General features: G+C 35.9%; 1 protein-coding gene across 13 annotated transcripts in view; it reads left to right on the top strand.

Annotated features, from left to right (window-relative positions):
* The window catches only part of MAGI1 (membrane associated guanylate kinase, WW and PDZ domain containing 1), a 975,264-nt gene extending 960,070 nt beyond the window's left edge, over positions 1 to 15,194 (top strand). For all 13 annotated transcript variants that reach the window (XM_029601033.1, XM_029601039.1, XM_029601036.1 and 10 more), the window contains 4 exons: positions 813 to 873; positions 6,049 to 6,195; positions 8,805 to 8,943; positions 13,560 to 15,194. In XM_029601033.1, the coding sequence (XP_029456893.1) occupies positions 813 to 873; positions 6,049 to 6,195; positions 8,805 to 8,943; positions 13,560 to 14,305 (1,093 nt within the window). In that variant the 3' untranslated portion in view covers positions 14,306 to 15,194. The remainder of the gene's footprint in view (positions 1 to 812; positions 874 to 6,048; positions 6,196 to 8,804; positions 8,944 to 13,559) is intronic.
* Positions 15,195 to 15,399: the final 205 nt, after the last annotated feature.

The following is a 15,399-nucleotide window of genomic DNA, read 5'->3' as shown; positions in this document are numbered from 1 at the left end:
ACAAGGCAAGGAAAAAGCAGAAGGCCTGGATAAGCTGCAAAGCAGAAGACCCAGAAGGCCGCAAGGATAGGCAAGGTAAGAGTGGCCAGGTCAGAGACACAAGTTGACGCAATGAAGAGGCATTGAGCAGGCTGAGTTGTAGGGTGGAGGCTTGGGCATAGTAGGATCAGTGAGGAGATAACTGGCAAAGTAATGAGCAAGGCTTGCTGAGGACTTCTGGTGGAGGGAAGACTGCACAGTGGACTGAACATTGGCAGGCGAAACCGTGACACCAAGCGAGGACAGCTAATTGTGTTGGACAGTTCAGTTTTTTCTAATGTATAAAACCATGATTTGTGGTCATACAAATAGTCTAAATATCAGAGAAAATCGTCAGCAATTAATTTATTTCAGTCAGTAGTGTAAAAGATAATATTTGCTTTATGAAGTATGTTCACAATCTGAGCATGTTTAAAAAAAAAAAAAAAAAAAAAAGCAATTTTTGTGATATTTTATAAAGTTCTGTCTCATGTATATGCATACAGCAATGGGTCTCTCACAACTCACCAATTAAGCTCTTTTAAGTAGGTGACCATAATTTGGTGATCCTTATTAAGCTGAAGATTTCATGTTGGCCAACCAGATAGTATCATTGTAATTTGTTTTGTGAGAATAGTATGCTATATTGCTTGATGTTCATTGTTGCAAGAATCATATTATGATGATCTGTTATGTTGCTATAAAATGCATTGACAGTAAAAACAATTGCACATTTTGATCTGGCACCTACGTTTTTCAATTTCCATGAGATGCTTATATTTTCATTTGCACAGAAACAACACAAAACCAAAGCAAGAAGTCCAATTTGATTTCAAACCTCCACAGACAACACAGGTAAATAAGTTCTCATGATTATTTATTTCTGTGATTATTTAGATTTCTATTTCCAGTGGAAAATTGTAATTTGCACTGTCATCGGTGTATATTGTAAGCAAATGGCAATATAATTGAAATAAAGTCAAAATTTTATTCAATTCTTTAAAGATTTGATGTATGATTTTATTGTCAATTGACAGGAAGAGTTATGTTGTTGACATTGATTCTCTCTGACATTGCTGTTGCCCACATAATTTTGTTGCTTACTTCAATTTCCTTGCTAGTGTATGTCTTCTGCAGACTTGCCATATAAACGGAGTTATATTGCTGTTTTCCTACAGAACATACTAGCAGGTCTGCTTTAAATTCTCCTTAAATGATTTTCCTCAGCCAAGCTGTGTTGTAAAGTATTTGTCCAGCTTGCGTCTTTAGAATGCTGCTCAGTGCTTTCCTTCCTAACATGTAATAATGTCATTGCCTGTGATAAATGCATTATAACAACTAAAACTACTGCAGAAGGAACAAAGATTGCTGATGTCTTGTGGCAGCAATAATTTATGCATATTTTGCTTGTGAATGTTTTCAGAGATAGTTGGCTTTCCAAGGATATATGCATGAGCATAATAATGTAAGAATTGCTGTACTGGGTCAGACCAAGAGTCCACCTGTAAGGGTGCTTTGAGAAGGTTTTTCTATGAGGGCAAACTAGTTTGGTGAAGAAGAAATAGAGATGATCACAGCACAATAAAAGTGCACTGATCAGACTTGTAGAAATAGCAAAGGCTATTGAAATACTAAAAAAAAATATATTAAATGTTAAAAAGTATGTTAAAGAGCAGCACTGAGTTTCATTTCTGCCTCTGGACTCAGTTTACAACAGGGGTCGGGAACCTATGGCTCGCGAGCCAGATGTGGCTCTTTTGATGGCTCGCAGACAAATCTTTAATAAAAAAAAAAAAAGTAAAAATCTAACAAGCCCCCCCAAGACCTCCAAAATTAATTTACTACAACCCCTCACCCTCCTGACACCCCCAAGACCTGCCAAACGTCCCTGGTGGTCCAGCGGGGGTCCGGGAGCGATGATCTGGACTTGGGCTGTCGGCTGTCAATAGTCAAAATGGCGCCGATGGCTCTTTGCCCTCACTATGTCACTGTGGTCGACCAATGGCGGCGGTAGCCCCTGTGACATAGTAAGGGCAAAGGGCCATCGGCTGCCGGTAATCAAAATGGCGTCAACGGACCTTTGCCCTTACTATGTCACAAGGGCTACCGCTGCCATTGGTCGACCCCTGTGACATAGTGAGGGCAAAGGGCTGTCGGTGCCATTTTGACTACTGGCAGCCGACAGCCCAAGTCCAGGAGATCGCTCCCGGACCGCTCCTGGACCCCCACTAGACCACCAGGGACTTTTGGCAGGTCTTGTGGGGGGTCAGGAGGGTGGGGGTTGTAGTAAATTAGTTTTGGAGGTCTTGGGGGGCGTCAGGAGGGTGGAGGGTTGTAGTAAATTAATTTTGGAGGTCTTGGGGGCGTCAGGAGGGTGGGGGTTTTGTTAGATTTTTACTTTTTTATTAAAGATTTGTCTGCTAGCCAGATGCAGCCATCAAAAGAGCCACATCTGGCTCACGAGCCATAGGTTCCCGACCCCCAACACATATACAAATACTTTACAACACATATACTATATATATATATATATACTATATATATAGTATATATATACATAGTATATATATATATATATATACTATATGTATATAGTATATAGTATATATATAGTATATGTTATATAGTATAGTAATGTTAAGTACACAGAACTTTTAGAAAATAGCTATCACTGATATTTAACCTTACATCTCATGACTTACAATATCACACCAAAAATTATATCTCCAAACATTATAAACAAGGCTATCCGATAAAACTTGACTTTCCCAAAGTTACCTATCCCTCTTACCCGGTCGAAACAATTGACAGAACCTGTTAAAATGGTAAATGTTTAAATGTTAATTTGTTACAATTAATTGTAATAAGTATTGTTGTTTGTCTCAGTTACCACTAAATGCTTAATGTCAAATGTAATTGGTTGTTATAGATGTAAACCGGGGTGAAGGCATCCAGCCATACCTCGGTATATAAAAAACCTTTAAATAAAATAAATAAAAAATAATAAATATAGTGCATGCTTAAAAGCATGTTTAAGGACTTTGTGAGGATATCCGTGGTGGAGGAAATTAGGGTACATATGTTTAGCTTGAGAGACAAATTCATCCCTGGTGGAGCAAAGTCTGCATAAACAGAAAAATTGGCCTACTGGGATGTTGTCCCTGAGCGATCGCTGAGGACAACTAGTATAGGATATAGTAATGTATTCTTATCAGTTGGCTTTTTAAAAAATTGTAGTAAAAAAAGAACCATCCCTAATAGAAACCCGGATGTCAAGAAAAGAGATATTACAATGATCAATTTGAACAAAAAGTCTCAGGTTGGGATTGTAAGAATTGAACCAATCGAAGAATACGTAAAATTGAATATCTATGCCAAGCCAGATCAAAAACATATAATCAATGTATCAGTACCAAGATAAAATAAAGTGCCCAAAAATGTGAAGAATAAAGAAATTGTGTTTTGAATTTTGAGACATAAAGGCATGCAATATTGGGGGCCATAAGATTTAAGTCAATTGGAATTTGTATGCCACTTCTGAAAATGAAATGCATTAATAATAAATGTTTCGTTATTCATATATTATTGTTCTTTTAGCAATTACAACCTGTCTCATCTCACCTTTTAACCATGCCAATGGTCATTTAGCCCTTCCTTTGGCTTTTCTAATGCGTGGAATACATCTGGTCTGAGCTTCCAAGATGGTATTTTTAAACAAGGTCCATGCCTGATATAAACTTTTAACCATTACAGCTGCTTCTTTCAGTTTTTTCCTAACCATTTACCTCATTTTTATCATAGTTACCCTTTTGAAAGTTAAATGCTATAGCAATAGATTTCTTTAGTATCCTCCTAGTTGTTAAGTCAGATTTGATCGTTGTGATCACTGTTGCCAAGTGACTCTTGCACCAAATCCTGTATTCCACTAAGGACTAGGTCTAAAATAGTTTCCCCTTTTGTTGGTTCTTGTACCAGCTGTTTCATGAAGCAGTCATTTATTTCATCTAGAAACATTACTTCTCTAGCATGTCATTATGATACATTCACCCAGTCAATATTGAGGTAATTGAAATCACCCGTTATTACTGTGCTGCTGATTTTGTTAGTTTCCCTAATTCCTTTTAGCATTTCATTGTCTGTCTGTTTATTCTGGCCAGGTGGATGGTAAAACATCCCAACTGCTATCCTATTCCTCTTCTCACATGGAATTTCTATCCATAAAGATTCAACATTACATTTTGTTTCCTGCAGAACATATATCCTATTTGAATCAATGCCCTCTTTAATATATAGTGCCATCGCTTCAATAGTTTGCTCCATCATATCATTTTGATATAAATTATACCTTGGTATCAATGTCCCCATTGGTTATCCTCCTTCCTCCAGGTCTCTGAGGTACCAATTATATCTACCTGTTCATTCAGTGCTATACACTCTAACTCTCCCAATTTATTTTTTATACTTCTAGCATTTGTATACAGTATGGTTTTTGTATGTATTAATAACCTGTTTATCAGTTGGCAGAAGTAATTTGGAATATTTCTGCTCTGTTTGCTTTTTACTTAAAGGTCTACTTTAGCATTTATTGCAACCTCTCTACTGGGATGCCCCAGTTTGTCTGTTCTGTTAGTATCTTTCTGAACCATGCATTACTGAACGACTGTGTTTTCCCCCTTCATTAAAGCAATAGTTGCCAGAAATATTGTAGCTTCTGTCATCTGTGAAGATATCCTCTAAACCTTTATTAGTTCATATCCAAAAATTAATCTTTATTTGGTAAGGTTTTTATGTAAATAGATGAAAGTAAATGTAAACATTTTTAAAATCTTATTTGTATTTTTATTAAGTTCAAGGAACTGTTTTTCCAGTTAGTGTTGATGTTTATTTCTAACAAAAAAAATGTAAGTTAATTATTTTATAAGTAGAATAATATACTATATTATCTTCAGACTTCCAAATCACATATAGCATATAGATATATCTTGCACATGATTATATTATTTCTGCCTTATGATCTTACAATAATACAAAGCTTTGTGGAATGCTAGAGGGATTGTTTCAAATAAGTTTAATGGCAGAGCCCCTACTGTAAAAAAAATTAACATTTTATTAATGACATAAAATCTTTTATTTTTTTCAAAGGAATTTATAATTGGCCTTCTGTTTAATTATTTTGGTCTTTCCCTTGCTAATCTAGTCCAAGGGTGAGCAAACTATGGTCCATGTATAAGAATCAGCCTGTCATCACCTTCTTTGTGACCTGCCTACCTCTTTCCAAAACTACATTTTCTCCAGCCAGCTGACATTCTGACCCATCATCATTGATGGCCTGTCATTGCACTCATTTGCACATCATTTCAGGCCTTTGATGATGAATTTGGGCTAGTAGATCAAGGATGGCATTGGTGTGATTAGTGGAGCCAGCCTTGAGGACATGGTGAGGCAGTTGCTAGGAGAAGAAGGGAGAGCCAGCCACTGCCACTGTGCGGCAGAAAAAAAGGAGATATAGCCACTGCTGTGTGGTAGAAGAAAGGGAAGCCAGTCACCACCTAGGAGGAGGGAGGGAAGGAGAAGGGGAGATCCTGGGGTCTGACTGGGAAGAGTGTTGGGGAGGGGAGGGGCATGATGGAGTTTTGCTTGCGAAAGAGCTACAAATCTGTCCTTTCCTGGGGCAACAGCCTGACCTGGAACGTCAAGGGACTACTACCCATCCCCACCTCCCGAACTGGAACTCCAAGAGGATCTTCCCACCAGCTCCTCATGCAGGAAAGAGCTACAAATGTGACCCTTTCTAAAAAAAAAAAAAAAGTTTTGCCCTCTGATCTATATCTTTTTTTTTTTTTTTTTTTTTTTTTTTTTTTTTTTAAGATGAGCTTTTTCAAGCCCAAAGAAAAAAAAAACACCTCTTGGGTCATTTATTGCCAAGAAATTATTTCAGTCATCTGATTATAATTAAAACGTAGCAACAGTGGAATGTACTCTGTTATTTTTCAGTTTTCCTCTAATACTTTTTATATTGACTTTATTCAGCAGGACCAAGAATTTTATACTGTTGAGCTGGACAGAGGTCTCAAAGGTTTTGGATTTAGCCTGCGAGGTGGCCGAGAATATAACATGGATCTCTATGTGTTACGGCTAGCTGAGGATGGTCCAGCAGAAAGATGTGGAAAGATGAGGGTGAGTATGCAAACTACAGCAAAATCAAATTTTTATTTTTATTGAACTGAGTGGATTTTTTTTGTCGTCTTATGCCCTGCCAACACACTCCATAAGGTTTTCCATTGAGGGGCACGTGAAATGGCTATTTATATCCCTTATTCCTTTCTGTGGCATGTTCTTCCTCCAGTAAGCAACAGGCCAACAGGTGTTTCATCGTCTGGGTTTCAGTACTTGTGTTAGCAAACCTAAAATTGGAGTAGTCAACATAAGGTGGTTATGATAGTGGTTCTGATATATTCGATATTTCTGCATTTCTAACCCTTATCAATTTATATAAGCTGCTGTTAATTTACTGTAACTAAGTATGTAGTTGAATTTCAAGTGAAAACACTATTAAATCTACAAAGTACACTTATGCAGATATAGAGGTGAATTTTAAAAGCCTGGCACATGTATCAGTGGGGGAATGCACACACAAGTCAGGGGATTAGGTATGAGCGTGGGGGGTTGGGGGCCACTTTCACATTCAACATGAGACGTACGGAAAGAACAGTGGTCTCTAGTGAAGATTTGCTGGCCGTCGGAGTGAGGAAACTCACTCCAAGAAGAGATTTGGGCAATGGACACTCACATCAAGCTAGGTTGTCATGGACCGCAATAACCCTTTACTGGCCCGTAGCGCACAACGTAACGCGAATGAAAGTGTTGTAGCTATTAGCCGCGATAGGAGCCGCGCTAACACTGCGGCTGTTTTGCGGCACACAATAACTGTTTCCTGTTTTACATATGCTCCGCCCCAACTCCGCCCCTGAATATAAAATTACGAATTTGCATTCGCAAATCGCGTTAACGGCTGTTAGCGCGATTTGCGGTATTCTCCCGTGATAACACCTTGGAAAATGACCCCCAATGGCGTGAATGTGAGCCCCTTTTAAAATTTCCCAACTTACATGGTAGAAGCTGATTTGCACACCTAGATGCACACCTATTTAAAATCAGGCACACGTGTGTGCGACCAGACTTTTATAACATGTGCATATGTGCATGCAAGCTATAAAATGGCTGTGTCCCTGGATGCACACCAGCACACATACATCAGTGTGCACCAGCTAGCCAGTATGAAAGTTACTGTCCAAGTCTTGGAATACATTTATACCAAGATCAAGTGATTGTATGTATTAGTGTCAAATCATTATTTACTTTCAAGTTACTGTCTGTTGGGGCACGTACATATGCTTCTAGTTATATAGGCAGTGAGAGTTCGATATTCAGCCACTGTGCAGCTTGGCAAGTTAACCAAATAAACTTTGCCAGATAACTTAGTGTATATACAGTATTCAGTAGGACCGTCATGCTGCCTGCTTTCCTAAAGTTAGCCGGATAAGTTTATCTGGCAAACTAGGACACACAAAACAAAACACCCACACAACACAACACTGTACATAATCAAACATTCACACCTTAAATACACAAATACCCTATGTAGATGTACATAAATAACTCAAAAGCTTATCATATATCTTCAGACTGTATATGTCTGCATCACCCCAATATTTCTCTTCTTGTCATCTATCTTCGTGGTACTCGTATAACTTTTCCAAGCTATATATGTGAGAGATAAATTAGATCCATTGGGGTGATATTGATACGTCTAGTTTGGAAAAATAATTCAAGTACCACTTGAATTATTTGTCACAGATGACAAGAAGAAAAATATTGGGATGATGCCGACATATACAGTCAGGAGAAGTAACTCATGTCCGATTTAAAGATAATGTATATGATTCTTTTGAGTTATTTATGTATATCTATATAGCGTATTTGTGTTTTTAACTTGTGAATGCTTGATTGTATTCAGTATTGTGTTGTTATCGGTGTTGAGATAGATTAGATGTAAACTTGTTCTCCATGTGATTTTAATATGCTGTGTACGAATAAGCATAGTGATCATATTGTTTAGCATTTAGGTAGAACTCTTTGAAAATCTATTCTCACTGTACATTCTCTGATTGTATAATTTGTTCACATGTATATGTAATTAAAGATTATAAAAATATATTTTTAATTGTTCATAATCTAATTATTGCTCTCATTCATATGTTATTTGCAGCCTACATTGTCTTCATTGTAAAAAAGGCGTGTCTAACTCAGGTCCTTGAGAGCCACAAACAGGCCAAGTTTTCAAGATATCTGCAATGAATATGCTTGAGTTAGATATGCATAAATTGCCTCCATTATATGTAAATCTATCTCATGCATATTCATTGTGAATATCTTGAAAATCAGGCCTGTTTGTGACTCTCAAGGGCTTGATAGCCACCTCACAATAGAACATATAGTAAATAATTTTTAGCCAGAATGGAGATAATGACTTGGAAGATACAACACAAGCTATAACTTAAGTACTCTGAGGCCAGCCCATAAAAGGTGTTAATTTCCAGACCATTGATCTTAAATTGAGTTCATTATTGAATTAGGAATGAAATCTAGCCAAAATTGGCAAAATATGTTTCCTAAACCCCAGATCCAGAATCCTAGTAAAGTTAATGAGGATTTTCCTTTCATGTTGTTTTTTTTCTTCTGGAACCCCAATTTTTAGTGGACATTCTTATTTTTTATATTTGCAGGTTGGTGATGAAATTTTGGAGATCAATGGTGAAACCACAAAAAATATGAAGCACGCTCGGGCTATTGAACTGATTAAAAATGGTGGCCGCAGAGTCCGTCTGTTTCTGAAACGTGGAGATGGCTCTGTACCAGAATATGGTGGGTCAAACTATGAAAACATTCCTTTCTTCCCTGCCATCACTCCATGAATGATTTATCTCAAGATCTGAAGCGGGAATTATTTTTGTTATCCTTTTCGCACCAGTGTCTTACCAACTTTTGCAAACTGTGATAAATTTTCCTCGCTTGTACTGAATTTTCTTCACATTTTCATTCTTTGCTTGCTTCCGTGGACTGGGGCTCATTTTAAAGAACAATTATAATAATATTTGTGATGATTACCATTGCTTTTTTCTTGTCAATCTAATGTATATTGAACTGTGCCAAACTGTTCTTCAGTAGTTGAATGAGACCATTTAATGCTTGTATCTCTTTGAATTAGTTCAAAATCAGGAGCCACAATTGATCTTAAATAACATGTTTGAGAAGCACACCTATTAGAATTAGAAAAAAATTCTAGGATGGTTTGAGGTCTATGTCCTCCTGGGTACTTACCATAACATCTTTCTTGTATAAATATGAATTTTGACTGCTTGTCCATACAGTTTTAAAATAACTATCAATGTATTTCTTTTTAAATGATGGGGTTGGATATTCCATTCCTTGCATTATGTTTGAAGAAATCCATTACACATTTCCTGATTGGAAATACAAAGATTTATTTATAATGTCTTTATTTTATGTGAAGATTTAGTTGAATCGAATTTAGCTAGATTAATATTCTCATGGGAATATGCTATATAATATGTTCAGTTTATTTAAGATCATTGAATAATATGCCCTCATTATAAGGGCTTGTTCCCAACCAAAGGTCTTTTGAAGTTTCTATTGAAACTATGATCGATATTGTTTTTCCTTCTCCTCATTTTTGGGATAGTGCTCTAATTTATGCTTTATTCACCACATTTCCTTTAGAATTAATAAACTAATTTTTTTTATTTGCTGTAATGTTTTCCTGAGACATTCTATTCATCTACTGTTGAAGTTCAACTAAATCTAAATGTATGACCAAATCTAATTTTTATCAGTCAGAATGCCTCGATAGAAAATACTAAAGAAGTGATCTTGGAACTCAACTTCTGTAAGATAGATAAATGATTTGGCAAGAAGGGTTCCTGATAGCAGTGAATTTGTGTAAAGCTGTCCCTGATGATTGTCAATCTCCATGCACCTTTCTCTATTCTGTATCATTTGATAGACATTGTATATGATTGACATTGTATATAACATCCTCTTAAAGGTGCTTCATCTTAAAACATATGCTGCTTGTTGCACCAAAGGAGAAAATCATATTTAAATAATTTTCCTTTCATAAAATTTAGCAATAAACATGCAGTTTCCAAGAACAAGTTTAATATCCAGAGGCTGTGCTGCTATAAAATGTACCTGTATAACACTTGGGATTAGTTGTCCTTTGGATTCTGTTTGTTGCAGTCATACATAGTTAATTTGTTAAGTTCCAAAAACTCCTTCCCTATTGGAACATTCTTCTGCTTGAGGCTGTATATTTTTGTAATGAGTTTTGTACTTATTTTTAATGTTATCTTTTCAGTGGACTATTTTTGTTGTTGATTGTTAATGTTTTTCTGTGACATCCTGTTTCACTGTTACAGTTGTTTCAGAATGATTGCAATGGCTGTCTGGGTTGTTAAAGCACATTTTAGTCATCTGGTTATATAACTATACAAACGGCTGACATTGCAGCCTTCTTTGGGTGTCACCTAAAAAAACTTGATTGGAAATGAAATAAACTCTCTTGAAATACGAAGATATTTTTCTTTCATCTTTGTTATAGGGAATCTAAATGTTCTGCTTTTCTCTCTCTCTCTTTCTCTCTCTATCTCTGTTTCTTTTTTTCTCTTACTTTTCTTGGTGCTGGGCTCTTCCTTCTTCAGCGATGATACCTCCTAATATAGCTGCATGTATGAGAAATGACAAGCTCGGGGAGCCTTGCTTCTACCTTATGGGCCATAACCAAACTACGGTTTGTAGCTAAATCAATATTAGGTGTTTCTGTGTTGTGGCCTAATTCCCTCACATTTGCTTGTGCTTTGCTATATTTTTATTGTACAGCAATTCATTCTGCTCACTTTATATTCTTTGAATTGCAAATACACCACTTGTACCAGCCTTCTCAGCAAATCAGTGCATTCCATTACAAAAACAAAATGCTTGCAGCCAGTGAGAGAGGTTTCATGGTCTTTCAGCACCTTCATTTGCACCATTTAGAAAGATAAAATCTTACACATAATTCAGTTTTCAATTTTTAATTTTTGTTTTGAAAATAGTTCACTTGGTAATCTGTTTGAATGGGAGAGATGTATGTGAGATATCTAGCATGTAAAACGGACATTTTAGAGTCCTGACCATTGAAAAAATGAATGTGAAATTATGGAATACAAGGCAGATTGTTTTGGGGGACTTTTTTTGTGTGTGTGTGTTCTGTAACACATTCCTATTTAGACCATAGTCTCAAAGTAGATGCCTCTATACAGTAAACTTAAGAAGTATATTGGATATTTAGTATTAACTGGAGTTGAAATCATCATGGAAGATGTTTTTGAAAGTACCTTTATTTAACTCTAAGGCAGTTTAATTGTCACACTGCAGTAAATCATTCACAAAGATCTTTGCTGAATGGAGGGTATACAGCATAATAGCTTTTTTATGTATTGTAATTTTCATTACAAAGGTAGTTTAGGTCAATCTTTTAAAGCATTCATCCTCAGGAATGAGTTTAATCCTTTAGCCAAGTTAATCACTCAAGAACTGGAATTAACATATGGTACTGTATGAATGAATGAAAATCTGAAGCTGGTTCATTTCATGCTCCTGCTGGCTTATAAGAGGTTGGTTGTTTCAGTGCTAAATCTTAAACATGGTTATGTGTATGGGACATATTCTGTTGTTAAAACATAGAAACAGCATATGATGACAGATAAAGGTCACACATTCCAAGTCTGCCCATTTTCCTTTCTAAAGAAAGGCTACAAGAATGGCTGGTGCTAGATTTTGTAGGTTTATCCATTTGAATAAAAAGCAGTAGTAAATTCCTATTTACAAATGGATAAGGTATTCTCTAGCAACCTATTTTGCAGGAGACTCCATACTGCACACAGTTTCCCAGTATTATAGTTACCATTATAGTCCACTTGGATGTGCAGAAATAAGATACATCTGCTTTTGATAAAAATAGCCACAGAATTTATATATATATATATATATTGTAGCAGTACACAATAATGTGAGGAAATATCTTTCAAAACAGATTCTAACTTTCTTCATTCAACTAAAATTTTAAAACATGGACTCTTAATTTCAAAAGTAAATAAAATATATTCTCAGATGGCTAATTTTTATATATGTATTACCATTTGCACTCTTATTTTAATAAGTGAGCAATTTCTAGATTCTGACACATGCACTGAAAGAATTGGTCTTAGCAAAAACAAAGAGCATGGTTTCCAAAAGTATTTATGCACAGAAATGGGCTTTTCAACATTTCCCAGAAGGTTGTGCGTATAATTCACATGTATATTTTTTCGTGCACAAAAAAAAGGCATTCTGGGGGGGGGGGGGGGTTAGAGCTGGGACGAGGAAATCATTTAAACATGTGCTCTTGATGTTCAAAAGTATGCATGTATATACACCTGCCCTACAGGCAGTGTAAATGTATGTGTGTAGGTCTGCCCTAATTTTGAAAGCGGACTTATGCATGTAAAACCGCTTTGAAAATTCTGGCTAAAATCTCTAATTGCAGACTTTAGTTTTAAAAGCACGTTATAAAATTACTCTCAGAAAATGCTGAAATTTGGCCAGTTCTTGGGTGCTTATTTTCACTATCTTTTGAAAATGAAGCCATTGTCTTGCTTTCAAACTCTAGTCAGCTAACATTGGGGCCTATTTATGAATACAGTAAAACATATTAATGTGTGTTGTTAGTAAATAGGCCCCATTAATCTCCATGAAGCCTATTTATTTATAACAAGCAGCATTAACTTGCTAACACATTTTCATAAATAAGTCTTCTTATTCTGGAATACACAGACATAGGCAGGCAAATTTAAAATAGGCAAGAGTATAATTATTTTTTTTATATATTCAGGAAAAGAAAGAAATATACTGTGCAGAAATTGTAAAACATCACTCCATGAATAATATTGGCTATCACCAACACACTTTAATGTTGGAGCTATCTCAGTTAACATTTCTCATCTAAATCAATTTTTCCTAGTTAAATCTGACAAGATTGCAGACCTATGGGTTTTAATGCTCAGAATATTTAAGTTCAGACAAGGAATCTAGTATTTGGCTATCTAAAAATCTTGAAAATATCCAAACATTTTCTTTCTAAATGGATAGCTATAAATTACAAGTAGAAAAAAATACATAATAGATTATAGTATGCAAAGTTTTGCAGTTTGAGTCAATAGTCCACTAAAGCAAAAATACTAATGTATAATGCTCATTGTATGCCATTATATTTGAATTAACCAAGCTTCAGTTAACTGCTATTGACTGCTTTAACAACTGTTTGTTTTTGCCACTAATTCACTATGAAAAATAATGGTTGTTTCTGTACGTTAAGCAAATATTTTTCTGTACGTTAAGCAAATATTTGTACCAAGCATTTTCTTTTATTGTTTTTGTTACAGGCCCCAGCAGTGACGGGAACAGTCCCACCATCGGTTCACAAAATGTATCGGAAATGAGAAATATTGCATCCAATCGACAGCACTCATCACAGGAGTCCAGTTATCCACCAGATATTCACAAATCATTACAACATAGGGAAAAGAGGACATATGTTAAGGACCCTATTGGCAGCAGAGAGTACAGCAGACAATCCAATGAACATCACACTTGGAATGGAACTTCTAAATCATATAATAATGTACCAAGCAGCAGAAAGGACAGATTACCAGAGAGATGGAAAGAAAGACAACCAGATAGAATGGTGGTAAATGGACAAAAAAGTTCTCCTGAAAAAAGGATGGAAGGAACCAGGAGTGCTGAGAATACTTTGGAGAGAAGAAAAGGATATGAGAATAGAGACATTTCTCCTGACAGACGACGAGAAAGATCACCAGTTCATCGAAGGGAGAGATCACCTACGAAACGAAGGAAATCACTTGAAAGACTGTTGGATCAAAGAGACTCTCCAGACAGAAGAGAAAGCTCGCCCGAAAGAAGACGGGTAAAGTCAACAGAGAGAAGACGAGAGAGGTCTCCTGACAGGCGAAGGGAAAGGTCATTAGACAAAAGGAACAGAGATGATAAAGTTGGCCACAGAGACAGGAAAGAACACAGTCTGAAATATGATACCAACAAAAGTTCTAAACATCCCACTGAACATAAAAGGAGACCATATAAAGAATGCAGCACTGATCTCAGTATATGATATAATTATTGGATGCACTGAGTCACATTCCAGCCTTTACAGTGTTAAAGGTTCTAAGAAGAGGGGAATAAACTAGAAATTACTTATGGTTTCTTATATAAACACCCAGTACCTACTGATCCTTTGAAAAGCAACAAACATTTTATGCAGATGAAATCTTACAACAAAAATATATTTTACAAAAAAAAAGTGTTGTGCCTGATGTATATTAAAGAAAGTATTTTTCAATGCATACTTTTCTCAAAGTTATTTGCCAAATGTTGGCCATAAGGATAAACTTTTTTTTTTCTACCTGCTCTGTAGTTTTATTGGGAAGTGTTCCTTTATTTGGGCAACTTTTCCTTTTACAGAAACAGAGGTCAATCAATAGTAGAGTGTAGGTAGTGGATTTTATGACCAGTTTTGATTAATATGATCCAGACTGTTATGTACTGATTTATTATTATAATGTAATTTAGATTTTGTTTTTGAGGGTGGCAAGTTGGGGCTTAGGGAAAGATTAAGATGTACAATAATTTACTCCAAAGTACTAGGTAAGAAAATCCTACTGAAGGAATAGAAAACTTCTTAAAATAGGATTTTAGGTGTTTGAAGAGACTACTGTTGCAATGAAGGATATTTATATAAGCACACAGCACAATGGTTTATGTTAATGCTTTTATAGTTTGTTCTGTGAACAGTTTAACCTTTAGTGCCCTTTAGGATGTATAAATGCAAAGGGTGTTTAGCTGCCATTTCTGGTAAGAATATCAGCAACACATAAAATATTTTATCAAGGCAGTATCAGTACAGTTCTGCACAGTTCTGAGTGTATGAACAGGAAAACAAAGAAAGTATTGCTTTGCTTTAAGTACTTTGAAATAGAGTGATGATACAATAATGGGTAACCCGGAAATGGAATCAAATTTTCTTCCCACCCCGGCCTTTTCCTAAAGCTGGTATATTCTTTCAACTGTACCTAAAGTTATTAGGCAGTTTTGTTACATTGAAATTGTTTGAATAATTTTGCTATTGCATGCCGAGACAAAGAATGCAGTACATGGACACAAGATAAATGGCAGACGTGTCATAAAATGGCAAACTGAAGTAAGGTT

This window comes from Rhinatrema bivittatum, chromosome 4 (genome assembly GCF_901001135.1).
Source record: "Rhinatrema bivittatum chromosome 4, aRhiBiv1.1, whole genome shotgun sequence".
In the NCBI taxonomy this organism is placed as follows: Eukaryota; Metazoa; Chordata; class Amphibia; order Gymnophiona; family Rhinatrematidae; genus Rhinatrema; species Rhinatrema bivittatum.
This window is presented reverse-complemented; position numbering and strand designations above follow the sequence as displayed.